Source organism: Nansenia antarctica, assembly GCF_963989245.1.
Source record: "Nansenia antarctica genome assembly, chromosome: 4".
Classification (NCBI taxonomy): domain Eukaryota; kingdom Metazoa; phylum Chordata; class Actinopteri; order Argentiniformes; family Microstomatidae; genus Nansenia; species Nansenia antarctica.
Window position 1 is genome coordinate 9,440,112 of NC_137689.1, and position 25,000 is coordinate 9,465,111.

Here is a 25,000-nt window from a genome sequence, read left to right on the forward strand (position 1 = left end):
GTCTAATCTACAATGGAAGAGGTGATGGTGTCTACACAGTCATAATGTGCAACAGGGCACTTCTCACTACTCTATGAGAGTAAACCACATAGGAAGCAAACAGGTATCTAGCTTACTAATAGTCATAGCGAAACAGATGCTAGTACTAGTGTGTGGTCATGTGTTTCAGTGAGGCCCATTGTGGTGCGGGTATTAAGTACCGTAAAACCGATCCGAGTTCAAATAAGGAAAGCTAATTCTTTCAGATGTGGTAGGCAGGGTTCCCACACCTTCTGAAAGATCAAATTCAAGAACCTTTTATTTTTTTTATTTTTAAAAACTTTTTAAGACCTTGATTTCTTTTTCTCAAATTCACAAACTTTCAAGGATTTCAAGGACCCGTGGGAACCCTGGGTAGGGGATATTATGACAGGCTGGAAAACCCTTAGATACCCCAGAAAACAAAGACATGGATAGACACACATAGTCCACATGCACACCAATACATTGAGTCCTCATTAGTGAGTGTTACCATTGGCATATCCTGGAGTAGTACCATCTGTACAGGCGTAAGGAGCTTGCATCGACCCGATGATTGATCGAGCGGTACTAAAAAGAACGATATTACATTGTGTTAACAAAACAGCATTTTAGTAACACGTGAAAGTCAAAGTAATTGATTCAGAAATGTTTCTCACCTGTATGGCGTCCTCGATAAAGACAACAGCTTGCTGTCGGTAGAGGTCTTCATCATCTTTGTAAGAAATGAGAATCATTAGAATCCCAGAACACAAACAAACAGCCTATAAAGCATATAGTAATAGTAATAGTAGTAGTCTGAAGCATTTCACTGTTATCTTGTCAATAATTATCTTCAATGAAAAAAAACTAATGAAAGAGAAACAATGCTCCTTCTTCTCTTCCTACACACATCAATGGCCACTATAGTAATGCCACGCCAGTTACAGTTAAACAGACAAGATTGTAGACCTGTGTGTACATAGAATTATTCTACCTATTTGAATATTGCCTTGGGGGGAAAAGTATCTAAACAGGTAAGACACAAGAACATACTGTTCAGAACACAGCACGGTACATTCCGAAAAACTAAAAACTAAAAACAAAATCAACTGTGGATGAATAGTGTCTTTCAACCATCCTTTCAGGCACAGATTAAATTACCCTCACTCTGATTCTGGGCGTTCGTTCGACAGAACTGTTAACACGTTTAAATGTCAACAACTAACAACTGGACTGTGTTTGCTTCACAGGACTCTCCGACAAAATGACATTATAATAGTCTATTTTCAGTGTGGGTCCACAACAACTTCGCATAATGTGTAGCTGTTCCTGTCCGTCAAGAGGTCACATCATCTCAGGAGTTCCTCTGTCCTCATCTGACCTCTCTCTGTAAACTGTGTATTAGATTAGATTAGATTCAACTTTATTGTCATCGCAGAGTACAAGCACTATACAACGAAATGCAGTTTAACATCCAACCAAAAGTGCAAATAGTGATATAAGGGTATGATATAAAGAACAAGAATGGTAGTGATCGGTAACTATGTAGTAAACTGTAAGTAGTAGGCTATTGTATAAAGAAGAGCTACCTCTGCAGTCCAACAGGATGTCCAGGGCTTATCTAGGGTACTGCCAGGTCAACAGGAAATGGGGCAATGTGAACTTTAGCTTGCATTCTTCCCGATATTGGACAGACAAGTTGATAAACTGTTTAGTGTACAGTATACTCAGAATGTCATTGGGCGGTGTGTTCATCTGTCAGGTCACTCCAACGGTCTCAAATTGATTTCCCCCAGTCAGATAGACAGGTCTTCGGTCACAAGAACGGTTGATGTTCAGTCTCAATTTCAGATGACTTAATGTTTCCCCTGCGTATGTTCAATGACAGGTCGTGCCCCTGGAACACACCGTATGCTGACACTGACAGAGCGTGATTCACCTCTAGACTTTAGTTTCCCTCTTTGTCACCACAGCTGACTACAATGTGTCATGGATGGGTGTTTCTTGGCTTTTCCAAGGGAACGCCTCAATGTGTTGCATTTCAGCAAGTCTTCCTGTCAATGATTATTATTGCCTCTGCACCCAGCGTGCATAGCCTATTCAGTGTTGAATGAATAGATAGGTTAACAAAGAACATATCAAGGGATGTTGATGTACATTAACCTTTCATCCAATAAAGCATCTGTAAGTATCAGGTACAGAACTAGCCTATCAGTCAATATATGTCCCCATGTGCTGAAAAATATAGTTTTGTAGCTGCCAGCAGAGAGTGAGAGAGAGAGAGACAGACACACAGAGAGAGAGAGAGAGAGAGAGAGAGAGAGAGAGAGAGAGAGAAAGAGACAGACACAGAGAGAGAGAGAGAGAGAGAGAGAGAGAGAGAGAGAGTGTGTGTGTGTGTGTGTGTGTGTGTGTGTGTGTGTGTGTGTGTGTGTGTGTGTGTGTGTGTGTGTGTACAAACAACGTAGGCAGGGTAACATAACACAACCGAGTTGGCTCAGGTTTCTATATTTGGGTATGTCATTATTATTATTATGTAGGCTATCCCTGGATAAATCCAAATCATTTCCTACATCTGTGATGAAGGTGTGTTACTAACATTTGCATATCATGTTTTACCTGATTTGCAACATTGAGCTGTGCGGCTCATTCACCTTCACTTACCCCCTTCCAGACAGCAGGACTGCCCGGCCACCGAGTAGGACAGACGGCGCGTCTTTATGGATCCCTTGTCAGGTTGACCATTCTCCGGGTGGGAACCGTAATCTGGCGAAGTAGTAGTAGTAGTAGTGGCTCCGATCAGTAGTGGCTCCGATTCCATCCAGCTGATCGGACAACCAGCCGAGAGTGACTTGTTTACTTATTTACTTCCACTGTTTGAAAACAAAACGGACCCTTCGGAATGTTATTATGGTATAGAATGAAACATCAAAGAAAAAGCGCACTGAGCGAAAACATGATTTCTAACAGACTGATCTCCATGGTTCGCATTTGATTTGACAGACAGTTCCTCCTCTCACCACGGCAGCTATAGCTAAGGGAAATCTTTTTAAGGAAACGTCGAAACTTGCTCACTCACTCCTCCTCCCCTGTTCCAAGTATCAATTTTCAGAAGCAGGTGACTCACCACCGCGCGTAACTCAAACGCGTAAAGGACTATGGAGTTAATCTTGAGCCTAATTAAATCAAAAGCAAAGAAATATTTTGTGAGAAAAAAAAATCCACTTTGTAAGCGAAAACATAGATCCGTAAGCAACAACATAGATTTGCACATTTTAAAATATTTTTTGTTTGTTCTCAACTCCAAAACATTTGTTTACAAAGCTCAACTTTCTTTTGCTAAATTAAAATATGTGTTTGCTAAACCTGTTGTTTGCAAAACATGAGATTTGCAAAACATGATTTGCAAAACAGTTCCGAGTCCAGTCAGTCCGGGACCTACAGCAGAAAGAAGTAACGCACGTCCCTATCTGCTTTATTACAACACAATTATAACTATGTTTTGTCTGTAAAGCCACAACTAACCTCACCAATTTTGCAATTTTGGTGCCACTTCATTTGCAATGTCGTTTATTCTAAGCACTTCACTTCCTGTTCATCTGGTTTTTAGTAAATAAACAGGACAGCACACAAGGCTAACATGTTTAATAGCCACACAAAACATCAATATAAAAACAAACATATTGTATTAGACCCTGAGATAGGCCTAGTTATTTATTACATTATTATAAGACATAGTTAACCCCCTTATAGCCAACATATTGGCCTTTAGTGTCAGTAAATCATTCCCTCATCAACATCAACATATTCAAGTAGTTTAACAGCTTATCTGTCAACCCTGACAAGAAATATTCATTTTCAAATGGGGAAAAAAACTGAATAACAGCAATGAGTTTAGAACTAGCTTAAGAATACAGTAATAAGGCACAGACTAGTGTGTAACAGTACAGTAAGACCAGGTGTAGGTAGTGCTGTGGTTCTCTAGTACAACAGAGGTGGTTCGACTAGGTTAACAGTCTTGTGGAATACAGACAACCCAGGTTTCCAACCACCACAGTGCTCATTGTCACAGCTTAGACAGATCATTTGGTATGTTGCTCAGGCATTGCAGTCACATTACAGATGATGGTCATCCTGAGCCTCCATCTTGGAAACCTGTGTATGAAATAACAAGAACTATTTTTAAATCATATACAGCGGGATATTAAAACATCAACAAATAACGTGCTGATAATTCACAATTTAACTGCAGAAAAAGCAAACAAAGTAGAAGAAGAAGGTTCAACCTTTGTTGAAACAAGAGTACAACGGAATGTATTTATGCTGTAGGCAAGGGGTCAGAGCCATAGAAGGCGACCCTGGAGCAATTAGGGGATCAGTGCCTCGCTCAAAGACACTTTGACACGTGGCCAGCCGGGGTCCGAACCGCCGAGCTGCGATCATTAGACGCCGGCTCTACCGGCTGAGCCACCGCCGCCCCAATCCAATAAAGCAGTTGAACAAACAGATAAATCGCTTGAAACATCAGCCTATGATAGATCAACAGTAAACGGTCCCTTATGGACCCCCACCCACCTGATCGTCGATGCACCGGAATTGCCAGGACCAGCGGGTGTTGTAGAGGAAAGGTCGGAGGTCAAAGCGGTTGTCGTCGGGGCCGTAGCTCTCGGCGTGGTAAGCCGGGGTCACGGTGGTCATCTTGTGTCTGTTCACAGAGTACATCCTGAAGAAGTGCTTCACCTTGGAGGCGACCTGGAACGAAAACAAATCACGACAAAATTATTGTATTAGTTATCATGACTGTTACCACCATGCAGATAAACATCTTAGGCAAGACCATAGGGTCAGACATTATTAGATGCTGTACAGTGTAGGCCTATCGAGGCACTGTGCTGGATCATGCAGTCTACGGATACTATTCTCTTGTAGGAGTTGGAGCGTACAAACGAAGCGGAGACTTGGTACCAGTATAAAGCCCGTAGCGTCGGCATTTACTTAACTGTTGACATAGCGCCCAAAGCAACACACAACACTTCCTTATATGTTACCTATTTCCCCCTACGTCACACCCCAGTGACCAGCATTAAAGTGCCCACACACAATTCCCCATAACCGAAACACACAGGTGAATTATGTACATCATGCCCCTCAGTAGTGTCCGCTACACTCTCATCATTATACTTTTTTCTCTTGTTTTCCCAAGGTTGACTTCTGATGGTGTGAAAAGAGGATGTGGTGTGGAATTGTGGGATACGCGAGGAGTAATCTGACCTGTACGGGGGACAGGGCTTCCCTCCATGTGTGGATGAGTTTACAGAACATGCTGTAAGGTCCACACTTGGAGATCTTCCTCAGCCTGCCAATCACAGACAGCTCCGAATAGGTCATCCCCATATCCGACTGGAGAGAGGGAAAAACACACACACACACACACGCACACGGACACACGCACGCGCACACACGCACACATGCGCGCACACATACACACATACACACACAAACACGCACACACACGCGCACACACACACACACACGCACACGCACACGCACACATGCACATTATGGTCTAATAGCTAATAAGCATAATGTTCAATTTTTCATGTAGCAATGTATTGGGCACATATTCAAAGTGTTATGCAAGTGTGGGTAATGGACATAGCCAGTGTGTGAGAGAGGGGAAAAGGAAGGAGGAGGAGGTCAAATTACATCATGACAGGGCTCAGTTTAAACCACTGAGCCACGCGCACTGATGACATCCAGGCAGAAACATTCATCTCCCAAGCTTTGGGAGGTGGTATATATAGACTGAACACCCATAATGGGACGTTCTGTGACAGTCAACACTAGGCCAGGAGGGAAGACATGACTGGACAATGACCACAGATACTCAAGCTGAATAGAGCTAATGATTTCATGGTATGACTTCTACCATATTACTTATACAGAATGGAACTTTTTTTGATACAGCAGGTAAGTAGAACAAACCTCCCAAAACATCTTCGTAAAGGCAAACTTGTGCATAAAGGAGGTCTATTCTGGCAGTGTGTGTGTGTGTGTGTGTGAGAGAGAGTACAGACAAAAAAAACAGTTGATAAAAAGAGTTGACCCTATGTTGACCCTATGGTACCTTCACCCCAGACAAGAAGATAAGTGGTTGTCCCAATAGTCAGCAAAATCAGAGGGACCTGGAAAACTAAGACATCAGTATTCCCCTTGTCTGGTCTATAACTCAATGAATGAAATCAATGAAAGTCACAAATAACTGTATGTTCAGATGTTCTCTAAAAGGAGGGTATAGCTAGCTGAGAACCCACAGAAATGACTGAGGTGAACACTCTCATGCTCTTGTTGAATATGTACCCCAGTTTTGCCTCTTATTAGTATACTATAGCTAAAAGCCCCAATTCTTCTTAGTAGTTGAGGTGATAAGGCATTAGTCTTAATAAGGCTGATAAGGCTGTAGTTCTGTTTTAAATTGGTTATAACACCTGAGGCCGTATTTCCCCTGTGGATTTACCTGCCCAGGGACTGCTAATGCAATTTAGCTACCCAGCTTTCAGAGAGAGTCAATGACTGTCCATTGTCCCTTTTAAATAAACAAATAAATAAAGTCTGAGACACTTCATTAGTCTAAACTAATTAGTCTGAGACACGTGTAGTCATTATTACCTCATCAATCTGAGACACGTGTAGTCATTATTACCTCATCAGTCTGAGACACCTGTCCGTCAATCAGGGGCTCCAGCTCTGCGGTGGGAGGGGCAGCCATGATACTACAGAGGAACACAAACACGATGAGTCACCTGACATCAACTAAGGTTAATTACTGTTTACAGTATATATACCGTCACAGAGAAGGAGAGTAGAGAGGTGCGTCACCTGCTGAGGGCGGTGAGCTGGAACTGTCCCACACAGTACTGCAGGAAGCTCTTCAGATCAGTTTTACTGACGCCCCCGATGGGGTTGATGTCGGCACTGGAGCAGTCGTACTTGGTGAAGTAGCCAGTGAGGCTGAGGAAGCGAGGGACATGAAGGAAACGTAAGGGTCAAGAGAAGAGTCATATACAGCGTCTCTCTCTTATTCGCTCTCACTGTTGACTTGAGTTTAATGTCGGACCATTGAATGAATGAATGAATGAATGAATGAATGAATGAATGAATGGTCTTTATTGTCATTGATATAGTACAGGTACCATACAACGAAATTTGGGAGGGGGGGCTCCCCTGGTGCTAGGAAAAAAATACTAAAAACAAGAAGGGAAAAGAGCTGGTTTACATAAATAAAGGCTATATCCACTATCCACTATACTATACTATACAAATAAAACACTGTGCTGTACTCTAAGCTATGCTATAAATATCCTAACATTTCCTATCTCTGAACCTTATGTGCACGAGGGTTGTCATATTGCACATAGTGTTATTGCACATTGTAGCTTGTTGAGGTGAGGAGGCAAACATTCCTCAAATGGAAAGCTACCCAGGTCTTTATTCTATAGACTTATTCTATAGTTATATTATTATTATATATTCTATAGACTTATTATATTATTCTATAGACTTATTCTATAGACATTTAGTTGACTGAGAACATCTCTTTTGTAGCAATAGAGAGGGGAAGTGCTTCCTACAATTGCTTTTTTTGTTCTTCTTTTTTTTACTTTCGCTTTCTTTTTTGACAGGGTTAGGGTCAGTTTGGGTTAGGGTTAGAAGCAGTGCAACTGTCTTGGCGATCAAAGACAGTTACTCTATCATACTAAATATCTGTTTAGATATGTTATGGTACATGTGGGATAACAGTACATGTGGGAAAACTAGGGTTAGGGTTAGGTGCTAGGGTGCTACGGTTAAGGTTAGGGTTAGGGTTAGGGGTAGGGTTAGGGTTAGGATTAGGATTAGGGTTAGACATGCCAGCATGTACCAAGTCGACGTAGCACCTAACCCTAACCCTAGTTTTCCCACATGTACCGTATTCCCACATGTACCGTAACATATACTAAATATCTTACCAGGAATTAAACCAATTGAGAGTTGCAGGGGAGAGGAGAGGGATTAGAAGAGCCAATTAAAAGCTGGGGGTGATTAGGTTGACATTGACAGCCTTTACCGCTCACCTCTCATCCACATTGGCTGAGCCCAGAACTAGGAGTCCGCCAGGCCTCCCCTGAGACCACAGGCTGAGCTGGGCAAACAGATAGGCCAGGATCATCCTGATACGAGCCTGCGGGGGAGAGGATGTAGTGTGTGTTAACACTAGAACAGCCATGGGTGGGGTCATTTGACCAAGTGAGTAAAACATTTGTTATACCTTTGCACTCGATCAAATTTCAGGACGCTCCTTTCATGACTTTTCTTAGATATGTGCGTTCTACCACCCAGTATCCTTACATTTTCATATCAGAATAAGCTAGTATAAAGATATTTTGCCGTTTTTCTGTGTAGGAGGCAGGCTAATTTAAAAGACGCACCAACTAGTGGTCTTTGTGTGTAAGTAGCAGCTTCCCATTGTAAAGACTATGGTAATTTGACCCGAGGCGGTTCTAATAGTAGGTAAAATAGGCACGGCTGTTGTAGTGTTAAACATAGAATGAACACTAAACTGTGTGCACAAGTGTCAGTTTGAAAGCCTTGAGGGAAAAGGGGTCGCGGTTGTTGTGGGAGGGCTATTGCCGGGTACCCTACACAATGAGGACTTAAACCACTTCCTGTCTGGGCTTTCCACAATTGCTTTTTTTTCTTTTTTTACTTTCGCTTTCAACAACAATCATTGTCATTATCATTGTCAATCAAAGACAGTTACTCTATCATACTAAATATCTGTTTAAATATACTAAATATCTGACCAGGAATTGAACCAATTTAGTGCTAGTTAATTAATTAATTTATTGTTATTTATTTCTTTAGTTTATTCCGGGATACTTACTGCCCATTACTATATAATGTAATATTTTGGTTTGTTTTCTATTACGGTACTGTATTTTCTTGCAATATATCTATTCTGCCTTGTGTGTCCTATAATGCCTTCAGAAATGTCTTCATGTTTGCTGTCTGTTTTGTGTACCTGAGCGAATGTTTTATTTATTTTTAAATCACAAAAACAGAAAAAAGAATGAACACACACACTATTGCCTGCTCGCCCGCCCGCACAATTGCTTACTCAGATCAGGCCTGAAACATGTTAGTGTGAAGAGTGTGGTGAATGTGTGTACGCTGGTGAGCAACTGGTGTGAGAAAAGAAAAGAGCTAACCTGCACATTCTGCAAGGCGAGGTTTTCTCTGGTGCTTCCACCATTAGCACGGAACTGGGGCCACTTTCCCATAACCAAGGAGAAGATTCCCAGCATGCCTTTCACTGCCATGTCAATGTTGATGTTCAGGTGTGAGCTGAATAAACAAACGTGTACAAAACAGAACATCTGCATCACTTCGGTTGCAGGTTAAATCTATGTTGATCTTATGGATGGTCAGTCATTGCAACCACAATTACGTCTATGAATTTGAGAACGGTTCCATTTCTCCAGCCCCATCCCTCAGTGACCAAAACAGTGGCATGGAGACCCATTTGTTGTTGTTGGAATCCCAGATTGCCCCTTTAAACTGTCCAATAACTGTCTGCCTTTTTGGTTTATTGTTAGCCTTTGCTATTCGATGTCGTTTCTATATACTGTATGGAAGGACCAGCGATGCCCACCTGCCAATCTGTTCGGCCAGATCCTTGGCCATGTTGCGGGTGCCCTCTGAGGAGTTCTCACTGGCCATGTAGCAGGTGGTGAAGAGACGTCCACACAGCTCCTGAGGGTCCGTGGGGGTGTAGGACACATCACACACCACCCCCTGGACCTCCTCCAGCACCTGGTTGTCTGAAGCACAGAGAGGATAGAGAGAATGACCCATGTTCATAAGCTGCAGGGCAAAACATGACAGTTTGAGTACTGTCACACTGTCAGCACGAGAGAACGCAGTGCACAGTGTAGTCAGTGATAAAGCACTGCACCTCTCCAAAAGGGTCACGGTCACTTGTGCAACACAGAGGACAAACTGTAACTGATTGGTCCAAGGACAATAGCTGCCATTGAGTGTGTGCTCATGGTTGTCAGTGTAGTTCCACAGAGAGAGACAGGCCCGGTACTCACTGCCGTCTCTGACAGCTTGGCAGACCAGGACACACATGGAGTAGACGATACACGCTGTGGAGCTGCTGTCCACTCCACCGCTCAGGGGCAAGAGGAAGCCAGACTGGAAAACAATGATATATTGTAATAATAATAATACATTAGACTTATATAGCGCTTTTCTAGACACTCAAAGACGCTTTACAAACTGAAAAGATTGAGTAGTAATAATAAAAAGAAACAAAAACAAATAAAAGAAAGTATAGGGGCCTAATTAAGGTAGTGCTGGGGACCCATGGGAAGGGGAGGGGGATTCTAGATTCTAGATTCTAGGGTTAACTGGTGAAGGCAAGCTTGAAGAGGTGGGTTTTGAGGGCCTGTTTAAATGTTGGGAGGGTGTTGGCCTGTCTGATGTGGTTGGGGAGGGCGTTCCAGAGGGACGGGAAAGGGATTGCACACAACAAATTATGATTATTGTATCAATGTGTCCGTTCATTAATCTATCGATTCAATCATCGTTTGTTTTGTTCATTAATTAATTAATTAAACTATTCAAACTATTCACCTGACCACTCCTCCTCAGGTAGTCCCACAGCCAGCATGCAGGACCCAGGCTAAACACACCGGAGGCAAGAAGACAAAGGTTCAGTGAACAAACAAAGGGACAGTACACAACAATAATCACATTGCACGCAGGCCAGGAACAGTCACAGGTAAATATGAAGTCAGTGTACTGACAAGTCTTTCCAGTTTTACAGCAACTTTTTCCCTCAGTTTTTTCCCCCCCCTCTTCTAACAGGGATAGTCTCCACCAAAAGACAGATGACTCAATTACAGACACAACAAAGGGAGCAGTCAGGGTAAAATGGAAGTCACATGGAAGTCAAGCTCCTGTAGGCCAACCAATCCCACACCTGATCTCTTCCTCGGGGGTGTGGAACTGCCACTGGATAGGCTGGTGAGTGGGGAGGAAGATGTCGTCTTCGTCAGACAGACAGAAGTCAGCTTTGACCCGGTGGCACGGTTTGTGCTCAAACTCCTGGACAAATAATGAGAGAAAGACACATCAGCAAATGATGTGACAGTTGGAAAATGGCGGGAAACGCAGGGTATTTTGAGCATGTGAGGAGAAGAGACTCTCCTTTAAATACTGTAGGCATGGGAAAGGAAAATACGTCTGAGGACACAACCCTGGAAAAAGGACCTGAATATAGTAGTGTATTTGAGTAGCTCTGACTCATCTGAGTGGTCAGTTCCAGTGGGAATAATACAGTGTATTTCTGAAACCAAGATGGCTGCTAAGTGAGCTCACCACGTGTGGGTGGCAGCGCTCCCCTCTGTAGCTGCGGACATCTTCCAGATCCAGAGTGGCAGTTAACACTTCCTGCAACACACACACACAGAGACAGACACACAGACACACACACACACACACACAAAATTATCTGGTTTAGAGGATGTTTGCCATGTTTGTTATTGGGGAGTTTCTATATTACCTAAGGCTAATCTTAGGAATGTCTACACTTGGGGCATTACAATCTCCAAACACCAACAATGAAACTGAAAGAAAAGACTGCTTTGGTCTTGCTACACGTAATAGCTGTATGTTCCAGTATGTGTTTCCTCTCCTTACCACTTCATCCAGAGAGAACTGCACTCCCTGGGCCACGATGTCCCCGTTGATGGCAATCATGGCACATCCGTCATAGTAGAGTCTGTCTCCATCACAACCCTTCTGGTTGGCAAACATGTAGATCCCCCCACTCTGCAAAGGAAAACACATCATTACTAATTATACTACACAAGGAGGAAACCTACACTTCTATACATCTTAATATGATCATTAGAATGCAAAAAGTAGTATTAATAGTATAATATTGGCATTGCGAGGGAATAATGATAGCAATAGACTCTGATTCTAGATTTGAACAATGTCAACTGGTCATGGTATCATTTAAGTGATAAAACAGTGCCATCTGGAGTTTATTGTCATAAGAGCATACAAGCTATTTTTGTTTTCAGATATAAATTCTGACTGCACATACACATGTACTGTGTTTGTGCGTGCGTGCGTGCGTGTGTGTGTGTGTGTGTGTGTGTGTGTGTGTGTGACCTTGATGGTGGCTGACTTGACCAGGTTGACTCTGTGGTCAGCTTTGCGTAGCTCATGGTAGCTGGCGGAGGAGTTGGTAAAGATCTCCACCCCATCCAGACCCATGTCCACATGAGGGCTGTTGAGGACATGACATTTACATGACCTACTATAACACAACATGTGGCTTCAAAGAAAATGACATACATTAGATCACACAAGCAATGCAATAACTATCAATAGATCTCAAAAATATACTTCAAATCCATTCAATACAAATTGTGATTACTGATTTAGTAAATAATTCGTAAATTCTTCTCAGCTCTGTGCCCTATTAAGATTGATTCTGATCAGTAACTAACTGAATAGTTTTAGTTACTGATCACTAACTAACTAACTAACTAACTAACTAGTTTAAGTTACTGATCAGACACAATCTCAATATGACACAGCACTGAGAAGCACGTTATCTGAAGGCCTCTTTTTTTTTGCCTGACTCATACCTTGAGCAATACCTGTAGATGTATTCTTACAATACAGTATTATGTAACCCATCCCTGGATAACTACAGTAAGAGATGGTTAACAATAAACAAAAGACTTTACCTCCTGGGGTTCCACAGCTCAGCACAGATCTCACTCCCGATGCAGGTGTCTTTGGTTGAGAGGACACAGTCACCAAATGGGACAGTAGCCTACGGGAGAAGAACAACAGCTGATATTATTGATAGCTGCACATACTTGCTATTGGTTAAGTCTCTCTTTAAATTATGCAATAACCAATAATCTTATCACTGGTATGTGTTGGTACACACCAAAGCCCCAGGGTATTACCTTACCTGTCCTGTCACGTCCTGAAGCATTCTTGGGAGGAAATACTCCTCTACATGTCTGTAGAAACCACGTAAACATCAACACATTATGAAACGTCAAGTGAAGAACATTGATGGGGCCTGAATGTATTCTGTACAGTTAACAATAGAGTAGTTTTATTCAAATAACAGTTTCAGTGAGCGGTTCACCCTCCCACCTGAGTTTATTCCACGGTGAGAACCAACGGAACTCCCTATTGTTCCCATAGTTGGCCAGCAGCATCTTGGGTCGGATCAGCAGTATTTTCCTTTGAAAAAAGTGGAAAAGATCCATTGATTAAAAAAGTAAACATACTTACATAGCGTGCTTTCAAGGCTGCTAATTTCAGAGACTTACTTGTTGAGGAAAATGACTCTGCAGTTGTAGCGGACATTATGATGCATGATGGGCCTGTGAGGGACATATAGCACAACATCCACATGTTACATGTCATTTCTATGTGAGAAGACCTGAATTTCTGATTCATGACAGTTCAGGTACGAACGAGTGCTCAACTGCTACACCCCGACTACAAATCGACCCCTAGCCCCCACATCTAAGCACTTGGGGAGAGTTGAGAGTTTGTGTGGGCAATAGCTAATACAGATACATACGCCTTGCTGTCTTCTAGGCTTAGCCATCCCCGTATTCCATCTGTCCAATCCTCTCAGATCTCCACATATACAAAGATGATAGGGGCAGGGTGTAGGGGAACAATTAGGGATCGGGCATTAATGAGTGAGGTACCACTGACATGCCCACATCACATATGATGTCCTGGGTGACAGGTGACTCCAGCAGCTTCCTCAGGACCTGGAAGCAGTGCAGCAGAGTGTCCGACTCGTAGAAGTGGTCTGCACAGCCATACCCACTGACAGACAAGAGAGGGAGAGGAGGAAGAGAGAGAGGTCATCACATACAACTATGTTGCCAACTAATTCAATGCAAATTCACTGACCTTTAAGTGTGTGTGTGTGTGTGTGTGTGTGTGTGTGTGTGTGTGTGTGTGTGTGTGTGTGTGTGTGTGTCTGGGGGGGGGGGGGAGTATGCAGTACATGAGGAGGGGGAGTAATACCATATTTCCAGTTCTGGTCCCAATCTGTATTTCGCCCCCTGAGACTTGGCTATCTCAATGCCTGTAACGAGAACACATGTTTGGGTCACATGATAATCACCGATTTAGAATCTCAGAATCTGCAAAGCCATAACCATGGTGTATCCAGCATGCATGCAGCCTATGGTTTTTAACTCTATTTATGCATGCATTCAAGTAAAGAGGGAGGTAATTGCACCTTACACTCATGTTCCAACATGCACCCTGTAGTCTAAGAGTAGTCACCCAATCTAAGCTTTTAATTGATCACAACTTACTTTTCAGGATCCTCTCTAAGTTCCCGTCAAAATCGAGCGCCCACTGATTCAATGAGCAAGTCGCTAATATGACCTTTCGCCCCATTTCCTATGAAGCAATTATTGCACCAAAGTTACTACGATCAAGAAAAACAAATCGAGTGCTACAATTGTACGTTCTCGAGTATGGTTGTTGCAGTAAAACTATTTCATAATATTATTACGCTGCAAGGTTGGGTCACTTTGATCCGGGACACTGCACACTGCACCTCCCCAGTTATATATTTAAAGAGACAGGGAGTTATTTAAGACAACACGTGACGTTAGAATTATAAGGTTCTATCTCCGTTTAGGGTAGTTCAGAGATATTGAGCGTCAAAGTTTTTACATTCCATTATGTTCTGTAAGATGGAACCTTCGTGTTTTATGAATTAATTACTAAAAAATGTCAACATTTTAAAAATAACACCACACAGGCATTAATAAACACCCAATGGATCAGATTATGTACAAAACTCAATTTTTAAATCAATTTTTATTTTAGTTCTACTAGTCTTACAACTAACTGTAGCCTGTGTCCATAATTCTTAATTGAAAGTGTGACATGATAAGTATTGAAAAATAACACGGTGAAAGAAATCCGCCAGATTGTGTGAGATTTTCAATTGAAATACCATAGTTTAGACAGTGAACCGTTATTGATAAATATGCTTAATAATGATCAATTTGTCCAAATGTTTTACACATTAACAGTGGTCACTTAGTGAGATAAAAAAACGAACAAAACCTAAACACACAAGAAACATTTTTTAGAGTTTAAAAGTCCCTTATTATGAAAAACTCACAAATTATGAAAAACTATTTTCAGTGCCTGTGCTGTAGCCTACATTTGGGTCTCTGGTGACCCTAATAACACAGAAATTGTCTGCGAACTCAGCTAGTTTTCGATTTGCAGTATCAGTGCTATGGAGCTATGATTATAGTGCCAGCACAAATTGAATTGTATGTTACAGATTGAATTGAATCTGAGCACAAATTGAATTGTATTTCACAGATTAAATTGTATTTCACAGATTGAATTGTAGTTCAATTCAATCTGTAACATTGATAATTCAATTTGTGCTGGCACTATAGCTCCATGGATTAGTTTGATCAAATTACACTTTCAATGAATGTAAACATTTTAAGAAAACATGAGCGAGTTAGATTTACAGTATATTTGTCACTCTGAACACCGTCTGGACCGTCACCTCAACTCATTTCCAAAAGTAGGAATCGTATCCTGAAAGTTTCTGTTTTACTACTCTATGTGTTACACGCATGTGGAATTTCACTACACAAACCACTTGTATGTTTGTGTGTGTGTGAAGGGAGGGGGTGGGCGGTAGCAGAATTATTAATCCAATAATGACATGTCGTGAGTTTAGAATTATAAGGTTCTATCTCCGTTTAGGGTAGTTCAGAGATATTGAGCGTCAAAGTTTTTACATTCCATTATGTTTTGTGAGATGGAACCTTTGTATTTTATTAATTACTAACTAAAACATTTAAACATTTAAAAAATAACACCACACAGGCATTAATAAACACCTAATGGATCAGATTATGTAAAAAACAGAATTTTGACAAAAATGGAGATAGAACCTTATAATTCTAACGTCACGATGTGTCTTCGTTGGTATTCAGGTGAGGTGACATTAGATGCTTTTGTAAGAACCATTCATTCATGAGCTCATCAGGCGCTTATGGCTTCAGGTCCGTGGTGTCCAATCCGAGGTCGGAGCGGCCGTGTGGCCCCGCCCCCCTGAGTCCCCATTGGCTGAGGATCACTACGCACTTATAGTTTGGGCGGTTTGGGCGGAGCTGTGATCATGGCCCCTTTTCTCCAGCGTTATTATATCATCAACATCTGGGCCGAGGGGAGACAGCACAGAACCAGCCTCTCGTTCTCACTCTGACAGCGGTGAGTACCGACAGATCCTCTTGATCTCATTAGAACACGTTGCTATATCAATATCCTGCTCTGCTCTGGGTTAGCCTGCGTGTAATATGCGCCGTTATTCATTATGCATTGTTGCAATTGTTATTGCATGCATTAGGCCACTAGGCCAAGATTAAGAAAGCTTTCGGACAGATCAGATGCTTTCTATTGGTCTCTTATCTGATGTCAACTACAGACGGCTATTATTCATCCAATCCGTTTTAAGTCGTGACGTTAGAATTATAAGGTTCTATCTCAATTTTTGTCAATATTGAGTTTTTTTCAACTCCATTAGGTGTTTATTAATGCCTGTGTGGTGTTATTTTTTTAAATGTTGAAATTTTTGAGTTAGTAATTCATAAAATACAAAGGTTCCATCTCACAAAACATAATGGAATGTAAAAACTTTGACGCTCAATATCTCTGAACGACCCTAAACGGAGATAGAACCTTATCATTCTAAGCTCACGAAGTGTCATTTCAAATGCTAGCCTACATTCATTCACAGTTCACGTATTTAGCCTACTTTGGATTAACATTTGGGGATTTCCTCAGTGACAAATACAACAATGTCAATAAAACACATTTACAAGTTAACACACGTTAATCCTTGCCTGATTATCTACTAAAGAATATACTGAAGGAGATATGATTTATGGAATCTACACACCTTGCCACATGCAATATACAATGTGATTGTGTGTGACAGTTCTCCCACCTCCACCTAATGGTCTTTTACACAAGTCATTTCTCCAGCGCCACAGCTATATATTGCTGGAATGGACCCAGATAGGTCCAGCTTACTTCCTTTGCTCCAGAGTTAAGCATAGTAACTTTTATTAGGCAAGGTTTTTCTCTAACTCAGTTTTAGTGTAATTCTAGGTTGCTGCAACAGTTCAGATGTGCCTTGTATAATAATATTACCAACGTATTTAGGTAGGGATGTGGACCATTTGTAAGTGTGGGTAGTTGCCTCAGTAAATGGCCATTGTTAGACGGTTTGGATCGCATAGTTCAATCTGTGAACTGGATACTGCATTCATGTGTGAGAAATACACACGTTTTTACCACCCTAGACACTCTTCTTTTCTAAGCGACACCTTGTCACGGTTGACATACAACAATCCACTCCTTGAACCATGTACAGCACAGCCTTATTAGTGTGTTATCTCAGGTCCTCAAGGACAGCAGATGTCCTCTGATTTCCCATGTTACATCATTATCAGACTTGTTATACCTCTCTCTCTCTCTCTCTCTCTCTCTCTCTCACACACACTCTCTGTCTCTATCTCTCTCTCACACACTCTCTCTCTCACTCTCTGTCTCTCTCTCTCTCTCTCTCTCTCTCTGTCTCTCTCTCTCTCTCTCTCTCTGTCTCTCTCTCTCTCTCTCTCTCTCTCTCTCTCTCTCTCTCTCTCTCTCTCTCTCTCTCTCTCTCTCTCTCTCTCTCTAGAGATGAGTGCTGCAGTGGCCGCGGAGGCCACCAGGAGGCGCAACAAGGCCAGCTCTAATGGGGTGGGGTCTGAGGAGACAGCGGGGGCAGCAGGACAGTGGGGGAGAGCATGGTGAGGGAGCTGAACCTGTTGTGTATCATCATGTCATCACTGTTGTCAAGACTCCTCCAGCTGGATTTCACTGTTGATTGATTTCAGACTGGTAGGCTTATCTTATCGAAGATAAGCTCATATAATGTGCATTTGTTATTGAACTTGATTTGTACTGTACATAGGTAATGAATGAAACATTACATGCCTGTCATGTCAACTATGCTTTTTAAATTCAGAAGATTAGATAACAACGCACTCTGGTGATTGAGGTGAACTCTTGTAAAGTTGGTCGGATATCAAAGAGGCAAAGTCCATTGTGAGATTAGACCTACAGCCTGAAACTATAAATAAAACACGTCGTGTAAACGACAAGCCATGTAATATAACAGATGTAGCTTATAACACTGTCATTCATTAATGACTTCAACACATGTTTGCATATGGCGTGGCCATTGTACAGGGTACTGAAAGTGTATTATGGTGGCCTGGGGTGGTCCAGTGGTCTAGCACCGGGGTCTACATATGCCCATGTCGGCATGGGTTCGAATCTGGCCCATGCCTTGCTGACATGCCCTCTCTCCCTTACTTTCCTGTCTGTCTTCACTGTATCTGTTCAATAAAATGGTACATATGAGTGGGACTGTCCCACTCAGAAAAAAGAAAAAAAGAAAGTGTATTATGTACTATATATATATATATTGACAGTATATTGATATATATGCAATTTGACTATAATTTCGGCGGCTGTGGCGCAGGAGGTAGAGTCGCCGTCTAATTATCACAAGGTTGGCAGATCAGCGGTTCGAGCCCCGGCTGGCCACATGTCGAAGTGTCCTTGGGCAAGACACTGAACGCCAAAATTGCTCCCAGTGAGCAGGCCAGCGCCTTGCATGGCAGCTTGCCGCCATTGGTGTGTGAATGTGTGTGTGAATGGGTGAATGAGAGGCCGTTGTAAAAGCGCTTTGGAGCAGCAAAAAAGGCGCTATATAACTGCAGTCCATTTACCATTTATAGACGATATCCACATTACAAGAGGCTGCATTATTGGCCACTCGTTGACGCTCTGCTCAATAATCCCAAAAGTCATGGACACAGTACATTTTGTTATGTAACAAAAACAGCATAGTCAGTGATCATTTAAAATGTTTATTTAGAATTCATACATAACCTTTATTACACTACTTTAAAATACTACACAAAATACTTACTTATGTTTCTAAAAGAGCCAACACAAAGTCAATAATATTTTAATTATAATATAACAAATACAATTAATTAAATTAAATAAAAATTGAAAGATAAATGGGATGTTTAAGTCCCCATGTCCTAATTGAGTTCTTGAGACATGGTCTCATATCCTGAGTCTCTTGCAGTTTGGGTGGACCACTGGTCCGTCTCCACCGTCCCTGCCTCTCTTGTTGTGGTTGGGCAGAGCACTGCTGGGGCCAGGCTGAGGGTTACTAGGGCCAGGCAGAGGGTTGCTGGGGCCCGTCAGAGGGTTGTGAAGCGCTTTGGAGCAGCAAAAAAGGCGCTATATAAGTGCAGTCCATTTACCATTTACCATTTACCATTTACAGACGATATCCACATTACAAGAGGCTGCATTATTGGCCACTCTTTGACGCTCTGCTCAATAATCCAAAAAGTCATGGACACAGTACTTTATGTAACAAAAACAGCATAGTCAGTGATCATTTAAAATGTTTATTTAGAATTCACTAAAATCACTCACTAAAATGTTCTACTGTGTGTCCCTCCTCATCCCCACCTGTCTCTCTCTCCAGGGAGGTGGACTGGTTCTCCCTGTCCGGTGTGATCCTCCTCCTGTGTACTGCTCCCTTCCTGGTCTTCTACTTCATCATGGCCTGTGACCAGTACCAGTGCTCCGTCAGCCAGCCCCTGGTGGAGCTGTACAGCGGCCAGGTCACCCTGCAGTCCATCTGGGAGAAAGCCCCCAACTTCACCTGGAGCGCTGCTAAGATCTACGCCATCTGGGTGTCCTTCCAGGTAGGGCTAGTAAGGGGACGTGATGGACAATAGGTCAGCTTCAACTCACCATGCCCCCCCCCCCTCCTCAGTGTCCTGCTGCCTTTGCTGTCTCCTTCAGAACCCCCCCCCCGTTAGGGCTGGACTTGGTCCACCTCCTGGTGGTTTCCACGGTGACGCTTCCACAGTGCATCCTTCCTTCGTCCTACAAGGGCTGTACAGATTAACCGATGAATCAAACTCTGGAGAGAGAGAGGGCCTTTTTTTTTTTTACAAATTAATATATCTTCGCTTCCTCATCTCCTTGAAGTACCGTAGATCACTGATCAAACGTGATTGGCCAACGCAGGTTTTCCACTACGTTGCTTTCACCTGTCAAGTCATGTCAGATCAATGTCTTCTTGTGTCCTTGAGTTTGAGAAAGGCACTTTTAAATTAAACATATTATCATTATTATTCAAGGGAGAGAGGGAGAAAGGATGAGGTTGAGAGCATTAAGAATGGGTCAGGGTCATTCTATGTATCCAATTATAATGTGCCTTTAGCCTGTGTAATCCACGCTGAGAGTGTTTAAGGAGTTTGACAGTGGCGTTGTTTATCCACCAGGTGGTGCTCTACATGTGTGTCCCAGACGTCACTCACAAGTTCCTGCCTGGCTACGTGGGTGGGGTGCAGGACGGCGCTCGCACACCTGCAGGTGAGGCACAGGACAAGTCTAGCTGTTTGTTTTGGAAATAAAGATGATTCGAAAATGACCTCAAATCTTAAATATGAAGATTTGTTTGAAGAGGATGTTAATTGCTGTGGAAACTATCCTCAAAACATTAGATCGACTTCTGTGCCAGATATTATCAACGTTGTACTCAATACAGTTACTGTTCTGTTAATGAGCATAGTTAGTCTGTATATCCCTTAGCTGTGTCCAAACCTGATCTTCTGTTCTCTCCTAGGGCTCATCAACAAGTATGAGATCAACGGGCTGCAGTCGTGGCTCATCACCCACGCCCTGTGGTACGCTAACGCTTACCACTTCCACTGGTTCTCTCCCACCATCATCTTCGACAACTGGATCCCGCTGCTGTGGTGCACCAACATCCTGGGCTACGCCGTGTCCCTGTTCGCCTTCACCAAGGCTTACCTGTTCCCCACCAACGCAGAGGACTGGTGAGAAGGCCTACATTCACTTCACTTCAATGGACCTATCGCTAAGCCACGGCCCCTTTGAAAACTCAGACAAACAAACAACGCTTCACTGACAGTGACTGAATGACATTCAATGACTTTTACAATTGCGGGAGTTGGCAAATTTCTGATTTCTGATTTACCACAGCAAGTAATAGACATGTTTTTTTAAAGATGACAAGAATATTTCTTCTAGATGCTTTTCACCATCAGATATTAGCAAGTTGTTTGTCAGATTTTTCTGCCTGACTTTTGCTGTGATATGATTGGACAATTTCTATTTTGGGGCGTGGCTTAGCGATAGGTCCATTCATTTCAATTATCTTTATTCATCCCAGAGGGGTAAATTATTGCTTGTCAAAAAGTGACAAGCAAACAAGCAAAACAACAGAAAATGGACCCAGACCCAGAATAGAATAGTTTGCTTGGATATTATGTAGTGACTCTTGGCTCAATCTGATCAGATTTTCCTGTGCAATTGTTTTGCAGCGTATTCACCGGTAACATCTTCTACAACTTCATGATGGGCATCGAGTTCAATCCCCGCATCGGGAAATGGTTTGACTTCAAGCTCTTCTTCAACGGGAGGCCTGGCATCGTGGCCTGGACACTCATCAACCTGTCGTACGCAGCCAAACAGCAGGAGCTCTATGGCCATGTCACCAACTCTATGATACTGGTCAATGTGCTGCAGGTGAGGTGCACTTCTCCTTCCTGTCACTAGATGGCAGTGTACCCACGCAATGGTTGATTGCGGGTGAGCTGGTTAAATCAGACACAATAGAGAGAGAGAAGTGTATTGGACCCAAAAGAAAAAGATGTTTAGTTAATCTAACCTCTCAGTTCTCACATGTCATATCGTCACCTTCTTAAAATAATGTCTTACGTCACTTTTGAGGTTTTTGCCTAAACTTCATATATTCTAGATTTGGTTCAGTTTATTCCGTTTTTAACTAGAAAATATGACACAGGACATTATTTTAAGAAGGTGTGTAGCCAACAGTAATCTTCTAGCTTGTGAGGGATAGGCAGGGCTTGCCTAACAGGAATCCTGCTATTACACTGATATACTTTGTAATAACTGTACTGCTAACTATAATAGAATGTAACGACTGTTGATAACTGTCTGTTCCTGTAGGCTATCTATGTGTTGATAACTGTCTGTTCCTGTAGGCTATCTATGTGCTGGACTTCTTCTGGAACGAGGCGTGGTACCTAAAGACCATAGACATCTGCCACGACCACTTTGGATGGTACCTGGGCTGGGGAGACTGTGTGTGGCTGCCTTTCCTCTACACACTGCAGGTACAGTCACACCCACAGGATAGCAGGATCAGGCTTGCTCCACAGCACTGGAGCTACTGCTATAGGATACACATAAAGGACTCATGGCACCCTAGAACAAATGCTTAGTTTTGACAAACAAAATGATTATTTACTTAATGCACAGAGGAAACATTTTTGAAAAAAGATTACAAAAATGAAAACTCCAGCATAATGGCATTCTTGATGTGCGTACTATTGGGTGTGGTATCAAGTTCATATTACTGTATATCAGCATCATCAGAATCAGAATCAGAATTGCTTTTATTACATCAATGTACGGAGACAAAGAGTATAATAATTGGGTTCAAATTAGGGATGGACGGTTTTTCGGTTAAACCGAAAACCGGGGTTTATAAAAATAGAAACGGTTTTTTATCAAAACCGTCAGAAACCGTTTTTTTTTTTTTTTTTTTTTTGAAGAATAAAATAGAATAAGAATGAAACTGGAACATGTCACATGTTTGTCGTGTGTGAAAATAACAATGATACAGTCTGAATCTGCCGCGCAATGAGTGAGAGGTTTGGTCAGTTGTGAAGAATAATTGAGGATTAATATCTAATTGGGATTATATTTAAGGGTAACGAATCACTCTATGGGAAAGATAGTTGCCTTCAGTTATTGGTAGATAGGAAAGGTTTTTACAATTACTCGCTTACATTTAATAAGATAATTTTCGCTGCTCTCTGTAAAGCGCATTGGGTCACTTTTGTGAGAAATGCGCTATAGAAATAAAATGTGATTTGATTTGATATCAATCAATCAATCAAACTTTATTTATGTTCTATAGCACAAATCATGCATTGAATGTAACTCCAAGTGCAGTATTTACTAAACCACAATATAATAAAACAAGAGCTATACGGATCAAGAGTGTTTGTGCACAGCGCCACTGTGTGTGAAGGCGCTACTGAAAGTGATGACAGAACGCATGTCTCAGAAGATACGCGGTCACTTAGTGACGCAAAGGTAGTTCTGTATTTATCTCTATCTGTATTAGTACATTTATTTTGAAAGCTCTATTTTGACAGCTCTACCATGGGCACTTTTATTTTGATGGGGCATTCTTTGTTGATTGACTTACGACAGTTCAGGACGAGTCAGTCTCGCGGCATGTGGTTTTTATGAAAAGCTTTAAGTATGTTCACTGCATAATTCTAAGTCTAATATTTCAGTGATTATTGAGCAGTATTCAAATATTTAAATACATTGAGCAGCAGCTGAAACTTTGTCTAAGAACCAAGATATTGAGAAAGCAGTTCATTCAATGAAGACGCTGTTCCAAGAGATGATCTTCCGTGCAGGCGTGCACCCTGGATCAGCGGAGCTGGTGTGTTAAGTGTTCATGTGTTTTCATGTATGGTGTAGCTTACAAAAGTCTGCCTTTCCACTTATATTTGTGAAACTAAGTAGCCTAAATGTGTTGCGACTGTGCTTACGGTGTTTTAATGGTGTTCGACATGAGTGTATTGTAGCAGTAGGGCTCAATTATTTGAAATTGGCGCTCTTTTAAAAAAAAAAATGTTTAACTTTTTTTTTTTTTTTTTTTTTTTTTACTGTATTTTTCGGTTAACCGGAAAACCGCGGTTTTACTCTCTGACGGTTTTTCGGTTTCAATAATTGGAAACCGTCCATCCCTAGTTCAAATTCAATTAGAGATTGGCATTGCAGAAGAAATGCAAAATCAATAATTGAATAAGCAGGATATAAACAACAGTCAACAATATCTGTATATACAACAGCATCAATAACAGAATAGGTGGTAGCAGCAGAACGCAATTCAGCATATCAACATCCTTAATGTAAACAACATTACGGACTCAAGTAATATGCAGGTTGTGCAAAAATGCTGTATACTGTCAGTTCGGGAGTTTTGAATTATATGGTTCTATCTCCGTTTAGGGTAGTTCAGAGATATTGAGCGTCAAAGTTTTTACATTCCGTTATGTTTTGTGAGATGGAACCTTTGTATTTTATGAATTACTAACTCAAAAATGTCAACATTTTAAAAAATAACACCACACAGGCGTTAATAAAAACCTAATGGATCAGATTATGTAGAAAACTCAATTTAGACAAAAATTGGAGATAGAACCTTTGAATTCTAACGTCACGAGTAGTATGGAGTTGATATCGTACATACTGCATGATGACCACCCACCCCCTCTCCTCAGGGCCTGTACCTGGTCTACAACCCAGTCCAGCTCTCCACCGTCCAGGCCTCCGCCGTCCTCCTGCTGGGCCTGACGGGGTACTACATCTTCCGCTCCACCAACCACCAGAAGGACCTGTTCCGGCGCACCGAGGCCAAGTGCTCCGTGTGGGGTCAGAAGCCCAGCTTCATCGAGTGCGCGTACCGCTCGGCCGACGGCCAGCTCCACCACAGCAAGCTGCTGACCTCGGGCTTCTGGGGCGTGGCGCGCCACTTCAACTACACGGGCGACCTGATGGGCTCGCTGGCCTACTGCGCGGCCTGCGGGGGCGCCCACCTGCTGCCCTACTTCTACATCGTCTACATGACCATCCTGCTGGTCCACCGCTGCGTCAGGGACGAGCACCGCTGCAGCAGCAAGTA

The 25,000-nt window shown here is 42.2% G+C and overlaps 3 protein-coding genes across 3 annotated transcripts in view; 1 reads left to right on the forward strand and 2 right to left on the reverse strand.

The window, feature by feature from the left end:
• Positions 1–2,866, reverse strand: part of tpcn2 (two pore segment channel 2) — a 16,290-nt gene extending 13,424 nt beyond the window's left edge. The window contains exons 1-3 of the mRNA XM_080528973.1: positions 2,665–2,866; positions 678–733; positions 512–588 (exon numbers count right to left, since the gene is read on the reverse strand). Of these exons, the coding sequence (XP_080385099.1) occupies positions 512–588; positions 678–733; positions 2,665–2,821 (290 nt within the window). The 5' untranslated portion in view covers positions 2,822–2,866. The remainder of the gene's footprint in view (positions 1–511; positions 589–677; positions 734–2,664) is intronic.
• Positions 2,867–3,642: 776 nt separating this feature from the next.
• On the reverse strand, positions 3,643–14,566 carry nadsyn1 (NAD synthetase 1). The gene is made up of 21 exons (XM_080528974.1): positions 14,427–14,566; positions 14,131–14,191; positions 13,810–13,926; positions 13,413–13,466; positions 13,234–13,323; positions 13,043–13,094; positions 12,810–12,898; positions 12,226–12,343; positions 11,746–11,877; positions 11,425–11,496; positions 11,027–11,151; positions 10,678–10,726; positions 10,134–10,236; positions 9,692–9,860; positions 9,249–9,384; positions 8,115–8,221; positions 6,880–7,011; positions 6,704–6,773; positions 5,272–5,400; positions 4,576–4,752; positions 3,643–4,155 (listed from the first exon to the last, which is right to left on the reverse strand). Exons 1-21 carry the CDS (start codon positions 14,509–14,511, stop codon positions 4,117–4,119), a joined length of 2,106 nt encoding a protein of 701 aa, XP_080385100.1. The 5' UTR covers positions 14,512–14,566; the 3' UTR covers positions 3,643–4,116.
• A 1,729-nt stretch (positions 14,567–16,295) lies between these two features.
• dhcr7 (7-dehydrocholesterol reductase) overlaps positions 16,296–25,000 on the forward strand; it is a 9,483-nt gene continuing 778 nt past the window's right edge. Inside the window, exons 1-8 of the mRNA XM_080528976.1 lie at positions 16,296–16,368; positions 17,840–17,951; positions 19,718–19,940; positions 20,526–20,616; positions 20,870–21,083; positions 21,591–21,795; positions 22,275–22,406; positions 24,600–25,000. The exon at positions 24,600–25,000 is cut by the window's right edge and continues 778 nt beyond it. Of these exons, the coding sequence (XP_080385102.1) occupies positions 17,842–17,951; positions 19,718–19,940; positions 20,526–20,616; positions 20,870–21,083; positions 21,591–21,795; positions 22,275–22,406; positions 24,600–25,000 (1,376 nt within the window). The 5' untranslated portion in view covers positions 16,296–16,368; positions 17,840–17,841. The remainder of the gene's footprint in view (positions 16,369–17,839; positions 17,952–19,717; positions 19,941–20,525; positions 20,617–20,869; positions 21,084–21,590; positions 21,796–22,274; positions 22,407–24,599) is intronic.